The 15382-nt window shown below is 39.5% G+C and overlaps 3 protein-coding genes across 3 annotated transcripts; 1 reads left to right on the forward strand and 2 right to left on the reverse strand.

The window, feature by feature from the left end:
- Positions 1 to 5505: 5505 nt before the first annotated feature.
- Positions 5506 to 6799, forward strand: LOC115626972 (pancreatic triacylglycerol lipase-like). The gene is made up of 3 exons (XM_030522487.1): positions 5506 to 5551; positions 5687 to 5939; positions 6001 to 6799. Exons 1-3 carry the CDS (start codon positions 5506 to 5508, stop codon positions 6797 to 6799), a joined length of 1098 nt encoding a protein of 365 aa, XP_030378347.1.
- Positions 6800 to 10664: 3865 nt separating this feature from the next.
- On the reverse strand, positions 10665 to 12879 carry LOC115626801 (protein misato). Its single transcript, XM_030522269.1, has 3 exons — positions 12533 to 12879; positions 11752 to 12475; positions 10665 to 11685 (listed from the first exon to the last, which is right to left on the reverse strand). The coding sequence occupies exons 1-3, from the start codon at positions 12611 to 12613 to the stop codon at positions 10772 to 10774; spliced, it is 1719 nt and encodes a 572-aa protein (XP_030378129.1). The 5' UTR covers positions 12614 to 12879; the 3' UTR covers positions 10665 to 10771.
- Positions 12880 to 14539: 1660 nt separating this feature from the next.
- On the reverse strand, positions 14540 to 15367 carry LOC115626883 (mpv17-like protein). Its single transcript, XM_030522393.1, has one exon. It carries the CDS (start codon positions 15233 to 15235, stop codon positions 14726 to 14728), a length of 510 nt encoding a protein of 169 aa, XP_030378253.1. The 5' UTR covers positions 15236 to 15367; the 3' UTR covers positions 14540 to 14725.
- Positions 15368 to 15382: the final 15 nt, after the last annotated feature.

The following is a 15382-nucleotide window of genomic DNA, read 5'->3' on the forward strand; positions in this document are numbered from 1 at the left end:
GTATACAGAGTCTGCAATAGAGAGTGTTCTCTTTTTTTTCGAATTGTCTTCAGGGCTTTGGGGTAAGCCCCGTCTAATCAGCACCTGCCTTTATCTTGACCTAAATGGAATTGAGTGTGGAAGGTGCATTTGATTGAAAGTTTGCATTGGGTAGAAACATCATTTAGATACCTGGCCTGTCCAACCCATGTACTATATGTATGTATGTACAAGTACTCGTATGTATGAAAATAATTGAAAATTTAGCCGGTATGCAACATTTTACGCTTGCTTGTTTACTATTTAATTTTATTTGCTCAATTTCCGACAAACAACATGTTAAGTTGTTCGGGCTATGCATACGCACACCAGCCCGTCCCCTGCCACTCCCCTGCCACGTATACGGGCAAAAATGGGCGCCCATTGCTGTTGCGGCTAAATGAAACGCCAGCAACAGCAGCGGCAGCGGCAACGGCAATGGCAACAGCAACAGCAAGGACAACAACAGCAAAGGCTTAGAGGTATTAAAAGTTATAAAACAACAAGATTATGGTTTTAGCAATACAAACAAATATACAAACGCACACACACACAGCCAGACACAGAGGACAGATAAACGGACAAACACATGCACGTGTGTGTGGCTGTGTGTGTGTGTCTGTGTTGCCTGCTCATTTTGACCAAAGCTTGTGATGATATTGACCAAGACCAACAGCAGAAACTTGCAGCCGCAACGACGGGCGCTTGTTGCTGATTCGTCTGAACGAAATTGGAGAATGAGTGGCTGGGAAAGAGGATGGTGGGGATGGGGTGGGGTGGGGTGGACTGGGCTGGGCTGGGATGGGATAGGATAGGATGCTTAAAGGAGCACAGGAAGGATGCTGAGCCGGCGGCTGGTTAATTATTTTGTTCCTTGCTGTTGTCGTTCTCGTTGTTGTTGTTGTTGTTGTTGTTGGTGTTGTTGCAGCGAAAAGGCAAGATTAGCAAAATTAGGCACATTAAATCTATTATCAGACATGTTTATCTCCAGTTAAGTGTCAATTTGGCTGACTTTGGACTTTGGCCCCCACAAACTTTGACTTTCCGTGAACGGAACGGAACGGAAGGGAAGGGCACGGCACGGACGGTCGGCTTCCCGAGATCGACGGAAGCAAGAAACAAGTTTCGGAAGTATTGGGTTTGTTTTAATTTCCAGCACAACTAATTGTTCGAATCGATTAAATCAAGTGCGGTTTCTATTTAAAGCAAATTGAATTAGCACGTAAAACAAATATTTCCTAATACAACTTAATTAAATTTTACACTCAAACGCAAATCAACTTTAACAATTAATATTGATAATGTTTTTCTAGCGATCCAGATTTAGTTAAATAACTAATTGTTCGAATCGATTAAATCAAGTGCGGTTTCTATTTAAAGCAAATTGAATTAGCATGTCAAACAAATATTTCCTAATACAACTTAATAAAATTTTACACTCAAACGCAAATCAACTTTAACAATTAATATTGATAATGTTTTTCTAGCGATCCAAGCATAGAATTGAATAGAAGTAATATTAAAGCTGCAAGTCGCCGAATACAGAAACTCTAGCACCCTCCGTTTAGCCCGAGCTTTTTCTATCATTGGCATCAGATCAGATGTTTCCTTGATCGCTTCAATCACAGCAGCGCATTAGTCGACATTAGTAATGGTTTCAATACCTTTAAGGAGGCTATTACAAGTATCAAATTTTAAATGCATTTATATCAATTATTGCTTATGTCAAATAATCGCAAATCAAATGTGGATCAACGAAATAAACTCAAAAAAAAAAAAGGCTGGCCTATGCGCCTAACATAACCCAAAGAAATCTAACAAAATCTAATGTGACGTAACATAACTTTGTGGTAGCTTAACCTACTCTGACCTAATCTAATCCTTATGATCTTAATCTAGCTATCTAATATTATTTAACCTGAAATGAATTACATCAAATAACGTCTATCTGGATGACCGTCTGTCTTTCGGAAACGACTGGGCCCGCATTGGCGGATTATTTCATAATTCCAAATCTACAAGTACATACACAAAATCCAAATTCAAATAGGCAAGTCTTTTATTTCTTCGTCTTATTTTTGCATCTAATAACACAGCTTTGGATAATTTCACGTAGCACTTATTTCATTATGAGCTTTAATTTAATTTTAGTTTTTAAATGTGGCAACCAAAGAGGTAAAAATAAAACACCTTCTAATGTGCGTGCAGGGTATTCATAAGTCGGTCACGCTCTACTCTAGCATTTGGAATTTGTCGAAAGGGCGTTTTGAGAATGCATGTATTTCTACGTTTAAATTATTATGATTTATTTTGTATTGTACGATGCTGAAAACGCCAAACAATAAAAGTTGTAGAGCTTTGATTAACCTTTCAACAATGTTTCCCTTCGTGAATGCATTTCAATGCCCTTTTAATCTAGAACAAACGCAAACTTAATTTGCCACAATATCTTAACTGGAGCTGGCAACGACGACGTCACTTGGCACATAATTTAATTACAAAAACACGTTGGGTGCGAGCGGCAAACGACTTTGGGTGGCTGAGGGGAGGAGGGGAGGCTGTCGAGAGCTGTGGAAATTGTTGCTTTGATGTTCAGCGCCATTCGGCAAGTGGCAGGAGCGGCAGTGGCAGTGGCAGTAGCAGCAGCGGCAGTGGCAACACTCACTCAACTCGAGTGTTGAATGAGCAACAACTTTCGAGTGCAACACGTTCTGAATTGTAATTAGTGTCCGTGTCCGTATCCGTGCCCATGTCCGTGTCCGTGTCCGTATCCCAAGGCCAGACCCAGACCCAGACACAGGCCCAGTACCACTCGTAGACCCTCTGTGAGAGTTGCCAATAGTGTAGCTACATTGCTGAGTCAATTGCCTGCTCGGCCGCCAGTCGCGTTCGGCAACAACAGAAGCAGTAACTGAAGAAGGCGCAGCAGCCAAGAGGGTGAAGGCAGGACAGGAATCCGTTCCACTCCGGCTGGAGCTCGCTTGATTTATCGGTCGCGCATTTGTAATTGTTATTACGTGTAAATGCGATGGCGCCAGTTAGAATTATGATGTAGTTCCCTGCATAAATTCGTTATCGGCGCTAATTGTCTAAACGTCTTCCACGTGATTTAATACGGCCATCCCTTCGAATGGAAAAGAGAGGGCACTCTAATAGTACAAAATATTCGTTTAACCCCCCACATTGTTTGGCTTTCGATTTTACCCAATCATTGGGGGCTCTGATATGTTTATGTTTTAAATATGATTATATATATATATATATATATATATATATATATATATATATATATATATATACAATTATGATTTGATTAGAACTCCTTGAATACAAAAGCACAGATTTTCCGATTTGCTTAAACAGTACTTAGTTTAAACTACACATGAATTGAAAATTAAGCCACGTAAACCCATATTTTCTCGATTCATTCTACTTTTTGTGATCAAATTACTGAACATTTTTAAGGACACAACTTTTAAAAACTAACTGTTCACATATATTTAAATAATAAATAGGTTGAAAATATTTTATAATAATAACGGCCTGTTTTTTCATTCTATCAATTGGCTCTCGAAAGGTGTAAAGTATTCCTTAAGAAATATTTTCTGAAAATAAAAAATTCCTTATCGATAGATAAATACAATAATATTCTCGCGATACACAGATTAATATTTACTAGAAACAATAGACACATTTTGTATAAAATCTAAAATAACTGTTCTGAAAACTAGGCCACAATTTACTTTATATCAGAAACTTTTTCCAAAAATAAGAACATTTCGCTGTATGCAGTGAAATTATTTTCATACATTGCACTTTAACAAAGATTAAAAAGATTAAAATAATATAGTTTTTAATCAAATCTGACATCTCATATTAAGTATAAGACTACAAAATTCAAAAAATTCGGTAAAAAAAAAACACAATGCTGTCGAAAATGGCCAAACATTTTTATTAGGTCAGCAATATGAGAATATTTGAATAGAATAAAACATTTTATAAAGGATTGTTAAAACATAAATGTCTTTATATTTAGCATTAAAAACAATTACACAAGTCAGGTTTACAGCGATAAAATGTTTTTAAACATATGCGGGTTGAGGCAAGTGATCTATTTGCAAAAATTACTGATCCCAATAATAAACTTTTGACATACATATCAGACTTGTCCGTCTGTCCTTCTGTCTGTCTGTATGAACACTGAGTTCTTATGAACCAAAACATCTAATGACACCGAACTTAGTATGTAGACTAGTCTTATACATAAGCAGAGTAAGATTATTAAATACCATATACAGTTCTATGTTTAATATAGCCTGCATAGCTTTAGAATATAAAGCTTAGTACCAACAACTTTTTTGTTTATTATGATATATTCACAAATTGTTTTTATGAGTATTTCAAAGTGCCGCCCCATAATCTGATGTTTTAGCATACTCGATTAATGTGTATTATAAAGTAGTCGTGCGGGGGCTATTTGATTTATTTAGAGCAACATTTTAATAGTTACATCGACTTGACTTTACGATCACAAAAAGCTCTGCACAAGAAAGGCGGAATTGTTTTTAATCGGGCCTCGCACAGTTCCAAAGCTGCGAAAATTGCGAACAAAACAGAATACGCGAAAGTAACGGTAATGCGGCCATGACATTAAAACTGTTTTAAATGCAGCATCGAAAAAATTCCAGTCCGCGCAACTTTGCTAAAACATGCGCATAACAGATAAAAAGTTAAGCTTAAGATCCTGATAGTCATAGCTATTCAAACACTGTTGTTTTAACTTAGAGCTAGCATTAGTAAATAAATAAATCAGATAAAAAGTCATTTGATGGTTATGTAAATGTAATGATTTCTTAAAATTCTCACAAAAAATTAAGGAAGCCAAATGAAACAAGGGACCTCAGCATAAATTATAAGTGCTATATATACATATGTATAGTATTTTTATTTAAAATTTTTAAAGACGTCATATGTTCTGAAGTAAGTGTGAAGGTCATTGGCTGCCATTCCCCAAGTCGGCATTAAATCTGCAATTAACAAATTGTATGGCCATGCCTATGGAAAAATGTAAACGGCTCGGCTGTTTTTTATTGTCCGCAGCTAAAAAGCCGATTGTAAGCAAAATTGCATACTTAGTACACGAGTATGTATGGTAATGCGTATGTTATTGTTTTTGAAAAATAAAAGGAGAAGTGGGAGGCATGTGGCACCTACGGCAGTGAAGCTGGAAAAAAATTCTAAAAATATACGTTAAGGTAAGAACAAACAGGTCGCACTTTAGGAAAACTACCAAGTCGGCAACCAGTCCGGATGGGGTACAATAAAATTTAAAGAGGATCGTGTAAAAATGCAGAATCACGGCTGCCAGTCAACAGCTTTTAGAACCTATAAATGCTAGGGACTCGTGCCAAGACCGAGATAGTAGTGCGCAGGATCTGCATCTGGAAGCACACAAGAGCCCGGCTGCCAGTAGCAGAATTATACAAAATGCAACAAAAGATCTGCAAGTGCCTGCTGGTGGTGCTGCTTATAGGTGAGCGAATAAATAAAAATACAATAATAATTAATGCGTATGGGCTAGCTGCCAATCGTGAACGGAGCAGGCAAGCCATCTTACAGTTACATGCAAAGCAATTAGCTGAAAATTTCTCTTGCACCCGCACCACAGCACACATCAAGTATGCCAGTAGCAGCTATCGAAACCGGTTGGGAGACTGCGAACCGTTTACCATTGAGTTCATCGCAGGACTGATTCAAAAGAAGGCGCGTCAACTACTCGAGCCCTTCGCATCACTTCCGTACAAGCGAATGCTTCGCTTCGAGTTGTACACGCGAAAAAATCCACATGATCACCAGGTTTTGCGAACTGGCGACAGGTCACGGCTAACTGGCTCGAACTTCGATGCTGCCTGGCCGGTACGGTAAGTGGGTGAACTGGTCAGAGCTATTGAAGCGATGCAGGCTCAAATGTTCCAACTGCAGGTTTAGCATTCATGGCTGGAATGGACAGACAAGGACATGCTCCAATGCTGCTATAAAGGATGCCTATCTATACAAAGGAAACTTTAATGTGGTGCTGGTCGACTGGAGCGACTACTCCCTGGACATCAATTACTTTCGGGTCATAGCGGAGCTCTTCGAAATGGCCGACCAGATCAACGATTTCGCCCGCTTCCTGCACACCGAAACGGGTGTGCCGTACTCGAAAATGTACCTGATTGGCCACAGCTTGGGCTGCCACTTGGCTGGGATAGCTGGCAAGCGTCTTCGACCAGATAGATATGGCGCAATCTTCGCCCTAGACAGTGCCGGGCCCATACTCAACCATTTGAATGAGACCTGGCATTTGGCGCCCAGCGACGCCATGTATGTGGAATCCATTCAAACAGACCTGAGCTTCTTCGGCTATAGAGGAGCACATTTGGCACATGCCACATTTTTCCCCAACTGGGGACTAGGGCAGCCCCACTGCCCCAACGCAACCGCCATGGAACCGGACTTTGTGTGTGACCATTTCAGCTCCCTCTACTACTTTGTCGAATCACTGCACGACGATAAGGCTTTTGGCGGCTTCAGGTGCAAGAACTTTAAGAGCATAGTGGAACAGAAATGTAGCTGTGGCCATGAGGAATGCGAAGCGCAGGCCTATATGGGTGGGGAGCCAGCGGTTCCAAAACGTGGCATCTATTATTTGAGTACGCGGCCTAAGCGACCCTTTGGCTATGGAAAAACATTCCGAATGAGGCGAGCGCTCCAACCAACAACAACAAGAACACGCTAAGATCCTATTCATCAATGCAGATGCAACCTTATCAGCTACGGGTACATGCCCCTATAATCGACTATTTATTTAAGTTTATTTATGATCACGATTAGGACGAATAAAATATTTGAAATGAAGATTGATAATAATAAAATAAATAAATAATAAAAAAACTATTTAAAGAACTGATTAGAAGAATTTTTAACATATTTGTGAGGGGCTTTCTTTTAAAGTTTAAATGCACATATAGTCGATTATTTATTTATGTTTATTTATGATCACGATTAGGACAAAATAAAATATTTGAAATGAACATTGATAATAAAAAAAATAAATAAAAAATAAACTATATAAAAAACTGATTAAAAGAAATTTTAACATATTTGTGAGGGGCTTTCTTTTAAAGTTTAAATGCACATATAGTCGATTATTTATTTATGTTTATTTATGATCACGATTAGGACAAAATAAAATATTTGAAATGAACATTGATAATAATAAAATAAATAAATAATGAATAAGCTATTTAAAGAACTGGTTAAAAGAAATTTTAACATATTTCTTTTAAAGTTTAAATGCCCATATAATCGATTAAATATTTATGTATATTTATGATCACGATTAGGACAAAATAAAATATTTGAAATGAACATTGATAATAATAAAATAAATAAAAATAAATAAACTATATAAAGAACTGATTAAAAGAAATTTTAACATATTTGTGAGGGGCTTTCTTTTAAAGTTTAAATGTCCATATAGTCGATTATTTATTTATGTTTATTTATGATCACGATTAGGACAAAATAAAATATTTGAAATGAACATTGATAATAATAAAATAAATAAATAATGAATAAGCTATTTAAAGAACTGTTTAAAAGAAATTTTAACATATTTCTTTTAAAGTTTAAATGCCCATATAATCGATTAAATATTTATGTTTATTTATGATCGCGATTAGGACAAAATAAAATATTTGAAATGAACATTGATAATAATAAAATAAATAAATAATGAATAAGCTATTTAAAGAACTGTTTAAAAGAAATTTTAACATATTTGTGAGGGGCTTTCTTTTAAAGTTTAAATGCCCATATAATCGATTAAATATTTATGTTTATTTATGATCACGATTAGGATAAAATAAAATATTTGAAATGAACATTGATAATAATAAAATAAATAAATAAACATTTAAGGAACTGTTTAAAAGAGATTTGAACATATTTGAGAGGGGCTTTCTTTTAAAGTTTAACCAGGTTAGAAGTATAACCACTTTACGACCTTCCAAAATCTTCTCGAATAAGCGATATTTCTCAAATGACAATTCTAAGTGCTTGTTTTACCCGATTCCCAAATAGATTGTCGGTCTCTATACTTGTAGAACTACCGCACTAGCTACCAGTAGTTACTTGCCTCAGTAATCCATGGTCCCACTTGTTCCGAAAAATGTTCTCGTGTCATAATTACAGCACTCTGGACTCAGTGGCTTGTAACCAAATCAGTCAGCTTTTCTACTCCCATAAAGACATTAAGGTAGCAGTCGAAATTAAGTTGCTATTATATAAATTGCAATTTAAATCAAGAACACAACATGCCTTTATTAAGAAGGAAACCCAAATTAATTGGTGTCCATCTACTACTGTCTTCAAATAGTATTTATTCAAAAATATCTGCATAAAATAGTTTGGGTTTTGTTGACCAAATCCGACAGCATATTAAAGACAACAACAGATACATATATTTTAGGCGCTACTTGGCTGTACTTCCCCTGCGCTTAATCCAAATGAGAGAAGTGGAGCTGCGCGTTCACAAATGGGCAACCAAACGGGCTGCCAGCCGGGCGCAAATTTAATAACGAAAACAACATTTTTAGAACTCAGAATATAAATATACCGTGGTACAAAAAAAGGAAATTAACCATATTTGGTAGAAATTCAATTTCAAATTCCACGCACATCTTGCATTAAAGTCGTTGACGTAATTTTAATTTCAAGTACATCTCCAGGTCCGACTCCAAGGACTTCGAACATCCCTGTGCCGTGTTGGTGCCCCCTTTTGCGGCAGCTGTTGCTGTTGCTGCTGCTGCTGCTGCCTCCGGCGAGCTAACCGCCTGGCAATGGGCAAGACGGCGGCGCTTTAAGCCCAAAAAGTGTGCCAATCAAATTGAAATTTAATTTGCACAACAATGTGGGACCCAAAACTGACTTGACCCTTGCCCCACACAGTCGCCAGGGCTAAGCACACAGCAGAATTATTAACCTCATCATATTGTGAGGCCCACCTATTTGGTTATACTCTTTGTTTTGCAACGATTCGTGGCCTGCCTTTTGCACGAGCGCGGACGCCGTCGGCGCGCACGTGATTCGAGACAGGGCGGTGGGCGGAGGCAGGGCAAAGGACTTGAGTAGCGGCTCAGTAGCGGCAGTCCATAAAATTGTGATTTACTCCTGTTGAGATTTCAATTACTGCCGCTTTATTGGCGATAAATTTTCGAATAAATTAGGAAAACGAAAACTTTGTGTAAACGCTCTTCACAGCTCGTCCATCTGCCCATTGGTCCGTTTGTCCAAACTGCCCACCTGACTGACCGACCAACCGACCTTCGCATACCTTTTTCGGATACGGGCTGCCTTAAGTGGCGGACAAGGAAAGGTTAAACAAACCCATACTGACCGGCACGTAGTCGGAGTCGTTGATTGCGTCAAGTGGTTGGGGTTGTCCGTTTGGTGAGCATTAAAAACTGATTTCTATGCAAATAAACATAGAGCTATAGACACAATATAAAGACTGATTTCTAGATACATATGTACATATGTACATACTTGTACAAGGCTAGTCCCAGCAATATGCCGGGAAGAAGTGAAAACTCTTTTGGCCGGACACTCACGGTCGGCCAATTTTTGTCCGCCCAATGGGAGTGTCCGCTTAAAAGGATACTTAAATACTTTATACACCGTTCGAATGTTTTAGAAAAAGTATCCGCCGAAGAGAGTATGCGGATAAACGAGGTGTCCATTAAGGAGTTTTTACTGTATATACATATATGGCTATAACTTCCTGTTAAATCGGCCTATCATAATGACACTTGGCATACGGGCTCATAATCATTAACTGAAGGTATTTTCTGAAATTCCAAAATGCTCACGATCTGTGTATTCATATAAGGGACTAACATTTGGTGTCCCTAGATCTCATAGGCTCTGAGAGGCGATTATACGAATATATATGTATATTAAATAAATTTAATTAATTAAATTAAGTATAAAATATTCAATACATGCATACACACATTTACATACATCAGAATCGTGTCTATGCGTGTTTGTGTACTTGTACATATGTATGTAAGTGTGCATTACATAATTATGTCAAAGCAGCAACAAAAACAGGGGCGGGCAGAGCTTGGGCAGAGCGTCGGCAGAGAGAATATTTATGGGTATAACTTTCTTCATAACTACCCTATCGTAATGAAACTTGACATACGGACTCGGTATCACTGACTCGAGGTATTTGCCAAATCTAAGTACAAAATTTCAAAAAATGGAGGGAAAAAAACACAAACTCGTCCTTTCTCGGACTTAGGAGAATCTGGATACCAAGTTTGGCTATATATACGCACAAAACTAGTATACCCTTTTACTCTTTGGGTACAGGCTGTATAAAAATTTCTAAGCTGAACGAATACGATTTATAATCAGAACAGTAATAATGGCCAATGTTGCAGGCAAAAGAATATAATGCTTAGATGGGAAAGCTATCCTAGAGTTTTTAAATTAGGTTTTAGTTTCTGTACTTGTATTGATTATTTTACAAATGATTTACTACGCCTATTAGTCAACATTTCACAATGTCCTTGGTATCATTAAAATGTCATAAGTTCATCGCTACTATTTGCTTTATTTAGTTACATTCTTTAAATCACAAATGGCCGCCGTCCTTTGGACGTATAACGATCACAATTTTCATGTTCTGTTGTCCCTTAATTTACAAATACTGCGAATCTGAGTAGTTATCTCTAAATTCGAGAAGATGTTCCAACGCCGTCTCGTACTCCTCACGCTCCAGGCCCGCCTGCGAGTAGCTCTGCAGCTTGGCAAGTTGAACGCGATGTGTCTGCGCGTGAAGTGCGTCGATGTGCTCACCCAATCGGCTGGAACTCTGGAGGGCACCCAACGCGGGTGCACTGGCCACCCGGGTGCCAGCATCACGTTGCGCCTCACCTGGCAGCTTGTACCCATCGATGTTAACGTTTTTGTCAAAGAGTTCGTAGGGAAACGGCAACTGCGTTTTAATAGGTAGCACTGTTGATATGACATTGGACAGGCTGTTATGGTAGGCACACTGATAATAGAGCTGAAGCATCTGGGATATGCTGCCGCAGTTATAGGCGGCCATACGAAGCTGTTCACCTGCCTGTTCGGGAGGGCGCTTAAGACGCGAAACGGGAATTCCGCGCGCCACAACTGACTGAACGACATGTGCTGTACCTGGCTCACATTGGGGCGTTATTTGGGTAAGTAATGGCTTCCCACCACGTTGGTCGAGGCACTCAATGAGATCCTGCTTGTCCAGCATGTCCAAGGGCAAGGCAAACGCAGCTGCTGTCAGCTTGCGACCGGCCACACCTACGCGGTCACAAAAGCGGAGCAGCGTCTCGGGTGTCTGGCGCATGCGATAGCTTAGCGAAATGGTGTCAAGATAGGATCCCAGCACAGCCGACGTTTGATAGAGATTGTCCGCTTGCCAGTGCAGGCCGGGCATGTGACGCGACTTCAGCGTGTTGTTGCGCCAAATGCTCTCCAGTGTGGAAAGTGGAGTAAACATTGTGGCATAGTCGCTCAAATGATTGTAGCTTAGCACGGCGTTGACCACGCGAATGTTGTGGGAGGTGCGGGTATCTGTGGATAGCAGAAGCGTTAGCAGTCAGCTACATTTCAGATTAAACTTGTATTACTGCCATTTACCTGCTTGTGCATAGGATAAGTTGCGGGGATAATGCAATGGCACCACGAAGCTCGCACGGCTATATTCATCGTTCAAGTGCTCCAAGCATTTGGTGGCCAGCCCGCTGAAGCCGTCGTCAATGTCGAAAAGCAGCTGGAAGCCCTGCAGCCCATCACACTCCTCCACGTAAAGACGTATGCGATCACAAAAGTCTTCCTCAAAAGATGAAGACCACAGCTCAGCTCCGGCGGTATGCGTGCCAAGCGCCTGCAAATCCGGATTGCTTGTGTATTGATGCAGCACGTTAAGCGTACGCGGGTGATATCGTGCGTAAAGAAAATCCGCCCAGGTTCGACAGGTTTCGGCCAGTTTGTAATCCCTATCAAGCGTGTTAACCGCGCCCATTAAGAGGTCGCGCTGGTACTCGGACATGGGCGTTGGCGGTTCCTCACGCACTTCCACCTTTCCGCTAGTTGAGAGCTGATTGGCCTCCAGCGCCTTTTTGGTGCTCTCTACCCCATCACCGGACGCGTCCAGCTCGTCCCGCTTGCGCTGAATAAAATCACCATAAAGTTCACCGGCAAGTGGCAAATGAGCTAATGTGCCGGCCAAGTCAACAGACAGAAGGCGGGGTGTATATGTGGATTGGTTCTGATCATTTTGACCCTCTCTGTACAGAATGTCATTATTCGGTAAGCCTTGTTCGTCGACCTCGCCTTGGCCATCGTAAACAAAATTTGCCTCCTAGGGGAACAAACAAGATGAGAACAGATGCATTTCATTGACGGCTTTGAAGCTTACTTGTTGGTTCCAGAAATGGGCACCCACGTAATTCGCATAGGTACCGAATTGAAATGTCAGAATCTCACGTGTATGCGCCATGCCAAATAATTGTGGCAAGGATTACAAGAAAAATACGGCAATTTGCAAATCTCCCGCAGTTTGCAGTGTGTACACTACAAGCTTATACGAAATTGTAATGTGCACGCACTGGCGGTTAAATGCCATTCACTACGCACGAACCGCGCTGTACTTGAAATACAAACTTATTTATGTGTTTTAATAAATCATCAATTGCGAGTTTTTAAGGATGATAAAACTGGAAGTTTTTATTCACTTCAATATTTGGCTTTAACAAAATTTGCCTGTGTCACTGAGGCTAGTTCAGGGTTACTGAATGCCAACGCACACCTTCATGTACACACACCCACGTAAAATTATCAACTAGCAGCTGGTACATACATACAGTGACGAACAAAATTATTGGCACAGTTGGCATGTCTGACTTTCGCACAGTGTTTCTCCATGAAATATGGTAATATTTAAATAAAACAAATTTTATTCATATACATTGATCAATTTCCTACTAAAATTACTTTATTTCATTCATTTATAATTTTCCATTAATTTAAGAAAATTAAAAATATATAAAAACAGCCGTTTTCGCCTGAACAAAATTATTGGCACACTTGGGTAATATTGAACTATATTTTCAAAATTTCAACAATATGGCAAAATTTTTTTTCAAAACCCCGTTATGTTTATATTTGGAATGACATAGTTGTAAATGTTTGAGTTAAAAACCACGCAGTGCCTTTTTATAAGCAAAATCTCTAAGATTTTAACAAAATGAGCGGCAAACAAAAGGAAACCACTGAATCTCAGCGGAAAATAATTTTGTATTTGCATAATCAAGGCAAATCATATGCTGAGATTGGAGAAATTATGGATAGAAGCCGGTTTACCATTCAGAGCATTGTCCAGCGTTTTAAAGGAGCCTTAACATTGGAGAGTGCTAAGAACACTGGTCGACCCAAGGCTTTGACCGACCGGGAACGTACCGAGATCATCAGGAAGGTGAAGGTGAACCCAAAAATCTCTTCAACACAGATTGCAGCTGAGGTTAAAAATGAATTTGGAAAAGATATTCACCCGATTACGGTTCGGAAGACACTGCACAAAGCTAAATACAAGTGCCGTGTTGCTAGAAGAAAACCACTTATTTCAAAAGTCAACCAGAAGAAGCGCTTAGCCTATGCAAACGAATATTTGAGTAAGCCGATGGACTTTTGGAACAATGTCATCTTTTCCGATGAAAGTAAATTCAACATTTTTCAATCTGATGGCCGCCAAACTGTTTGGAGAAAGCCTAATACGGAACTGGAAAAAAAAAAAAACATCGCTTTGTCTGTAAAGCATGGTGGTGGAGGCGTCATTGTGTGGGGCTGCATGTCCGCTGGTGGTGTTGGCGAACTTGAATTTATAGAAGGAACTATGGACAAAAAGTATTATTTAGATATCCTTAAGAGAAATCTTTAAAAAATTGCCGAAAAGTTGAACATACCAGCCACATTCACGGTTCAACACGACAATGACCCAAAGCATACGGCTTATGATGTGCGCATGTGGCTTGCACATCATGTAAAACATACTTTGCCGCATCCGCCCCAATCTCCAGATCTAAACCCCATCGAACATTTGTGGGAAGAATTAGATAGACGTGTAAAAAAACGCGCTATATCTACAAAGGCCGAGCTGAAGGTGGCACTGGTGGAGGAGTGGCGCAATATTGGATCAGAAACCACTCAAAGTTTGGTTTCTTCGATGCCCAGACGCTTGGAAGCAGTCATTAAACATAAGGGCTTAGCCACAAAATATTAATTTATGTTTAAAAACGGTTATTTATGTTAATTTTAAGTATTTTTGGTTAAGTGTGCCAATAATTTTGTTCAGGCGAAAACGGCTGTTTTTTTATATTTTTAATTTTCTTAAATTAATGGAAAATTATAAATGAATGAAATAAAGTAATTTTAGTAGGAAATTGATCAATGTATATGAATAAAATTTGTTTTATTTAAATATCACCATATTTCATGGAGAAACACTGTGCGAAAGTCAGACATGCCAACTGTGCCAATAATTTTGTTCGTCACTGTATGTACACACATATGTATTTGTTCCACGTGCTAGTGCTGATCTGGCTGATGTACCTCTCTAATCCTTGTTGAGTATTAGAGCTAGATAACAATTCCATAGGAGTGCAATACACTGCACAAATATCACCTGGTAGTTCAGGGGCACGAATGTGAAATTGATGATCTGCGATGGCGGCCAGAGCATGTAATTCCGGCTTAAGATGAAGAAATATTTGTCCTTGATGCGTTCAATAATGACATCGGTGTTTTCACCGTTTACGAACGGGACCAAAAACGATAATGCCAGTGTAAAAGGCGGCGCAAAACAAACCTGGTCCCAAAGCATCTTCTTAATACCTCGCATTATAGGCGGCTGATCCTTTTTTACCAACGTCTCTAATGTACCATACCACTTGCGCATTACGGGACCCACCAGCAGCAGCCCCAAAGCACTGAAGCGAATTGTGCGTCCAGCGTCCCACTCACTAATCGATTTCTTCTGTATGCCCATCTGAGCAAGCATATCGCCTGCGCCCATAATGCAGGCCACATTGATTCCCTCGCGTATATAACCACGTAACGCGTTCATGGTTCCTTCTCCGGATTTGGTTTGCCGGATGTCAGCGTCTTGTTTTTTTTTTCTTAGGTCACGTTGTTTGCCAGTCGTCTATTTTGGTAGGCGCGTCCTCAAGTTCTCATATTCGTGGTAGGGTGCCTAAATTAAATGTAATGGCAT

The sequence above is a fragment of the Scaptodrosophila lebanonensis genome, unplaced genomic scaffold (assembly GCF_003285725.1).
Source record: "Scaptodrosophila lebanonensis strain 11010-0011.00,11010-0021.00 unplaced genomic scaffold, SlebRS2 tig00000089-arrow-pilon, whole genome shotgun sequence".
NCBI lineage: Eukaryota > Metazoa > Arthropoda > Insecta > Diptera > Drosophilidae > Scaptodrosophila > Scaptodrosophila lebanonensis.

Bases quoted from the DNA above. Each gene is read 5' to 3' on its own strand.
- LOC115626972 (XM_030522487.1), top strand. From the start codon at position 5,506: ATGCAACAAAAGATCTGCAAGTGCCTGCTGGTGGTGCTGCTTATAG. The intron at 5,552-5,686 runs GTGAGCGAATAA...CCCGCACCACAG, and splicing joins GCTGGTGGTGCTGCTTATAG to CACACATCAAGTATGCCAGT. The intron at 5,940-6,000 runs GTAAGTGGGTGA...TTCCAACTGCAG, and splicing joins GATGCTGCCTGGCCGGTACG to GTTTAGCATTCATGGCTGGA.
- LOC115626801 (XM_030522269.1), bottom strand. From the start codon at position 12,613: ATGGCGCATACACGTGAGATTCTGACATTTCAATTCGGTACCTATGCG. The intron at 12,476-12,532 runs GTAAGCTTCAAA...TTGTTCCCCTAG, and splicing joins CCCATTTCTGGAACCAACAA to GAGGCAAATTTTGTTTACGA. The intron at 11,686-11,751 runs GTAAATGGCAGT...TGCTATCCACAG, and splicing joins CTTATCCTATGCACAAGCAG to ATACCCGCACCTCCCACAAC.
- LOC115626883 (XM_030522393.1), bottom strand. From the start codon at position 15,235: ATGAACGCGTTACGTGGTTATATACGCGAGGGAATCAATGTGGCCTGC.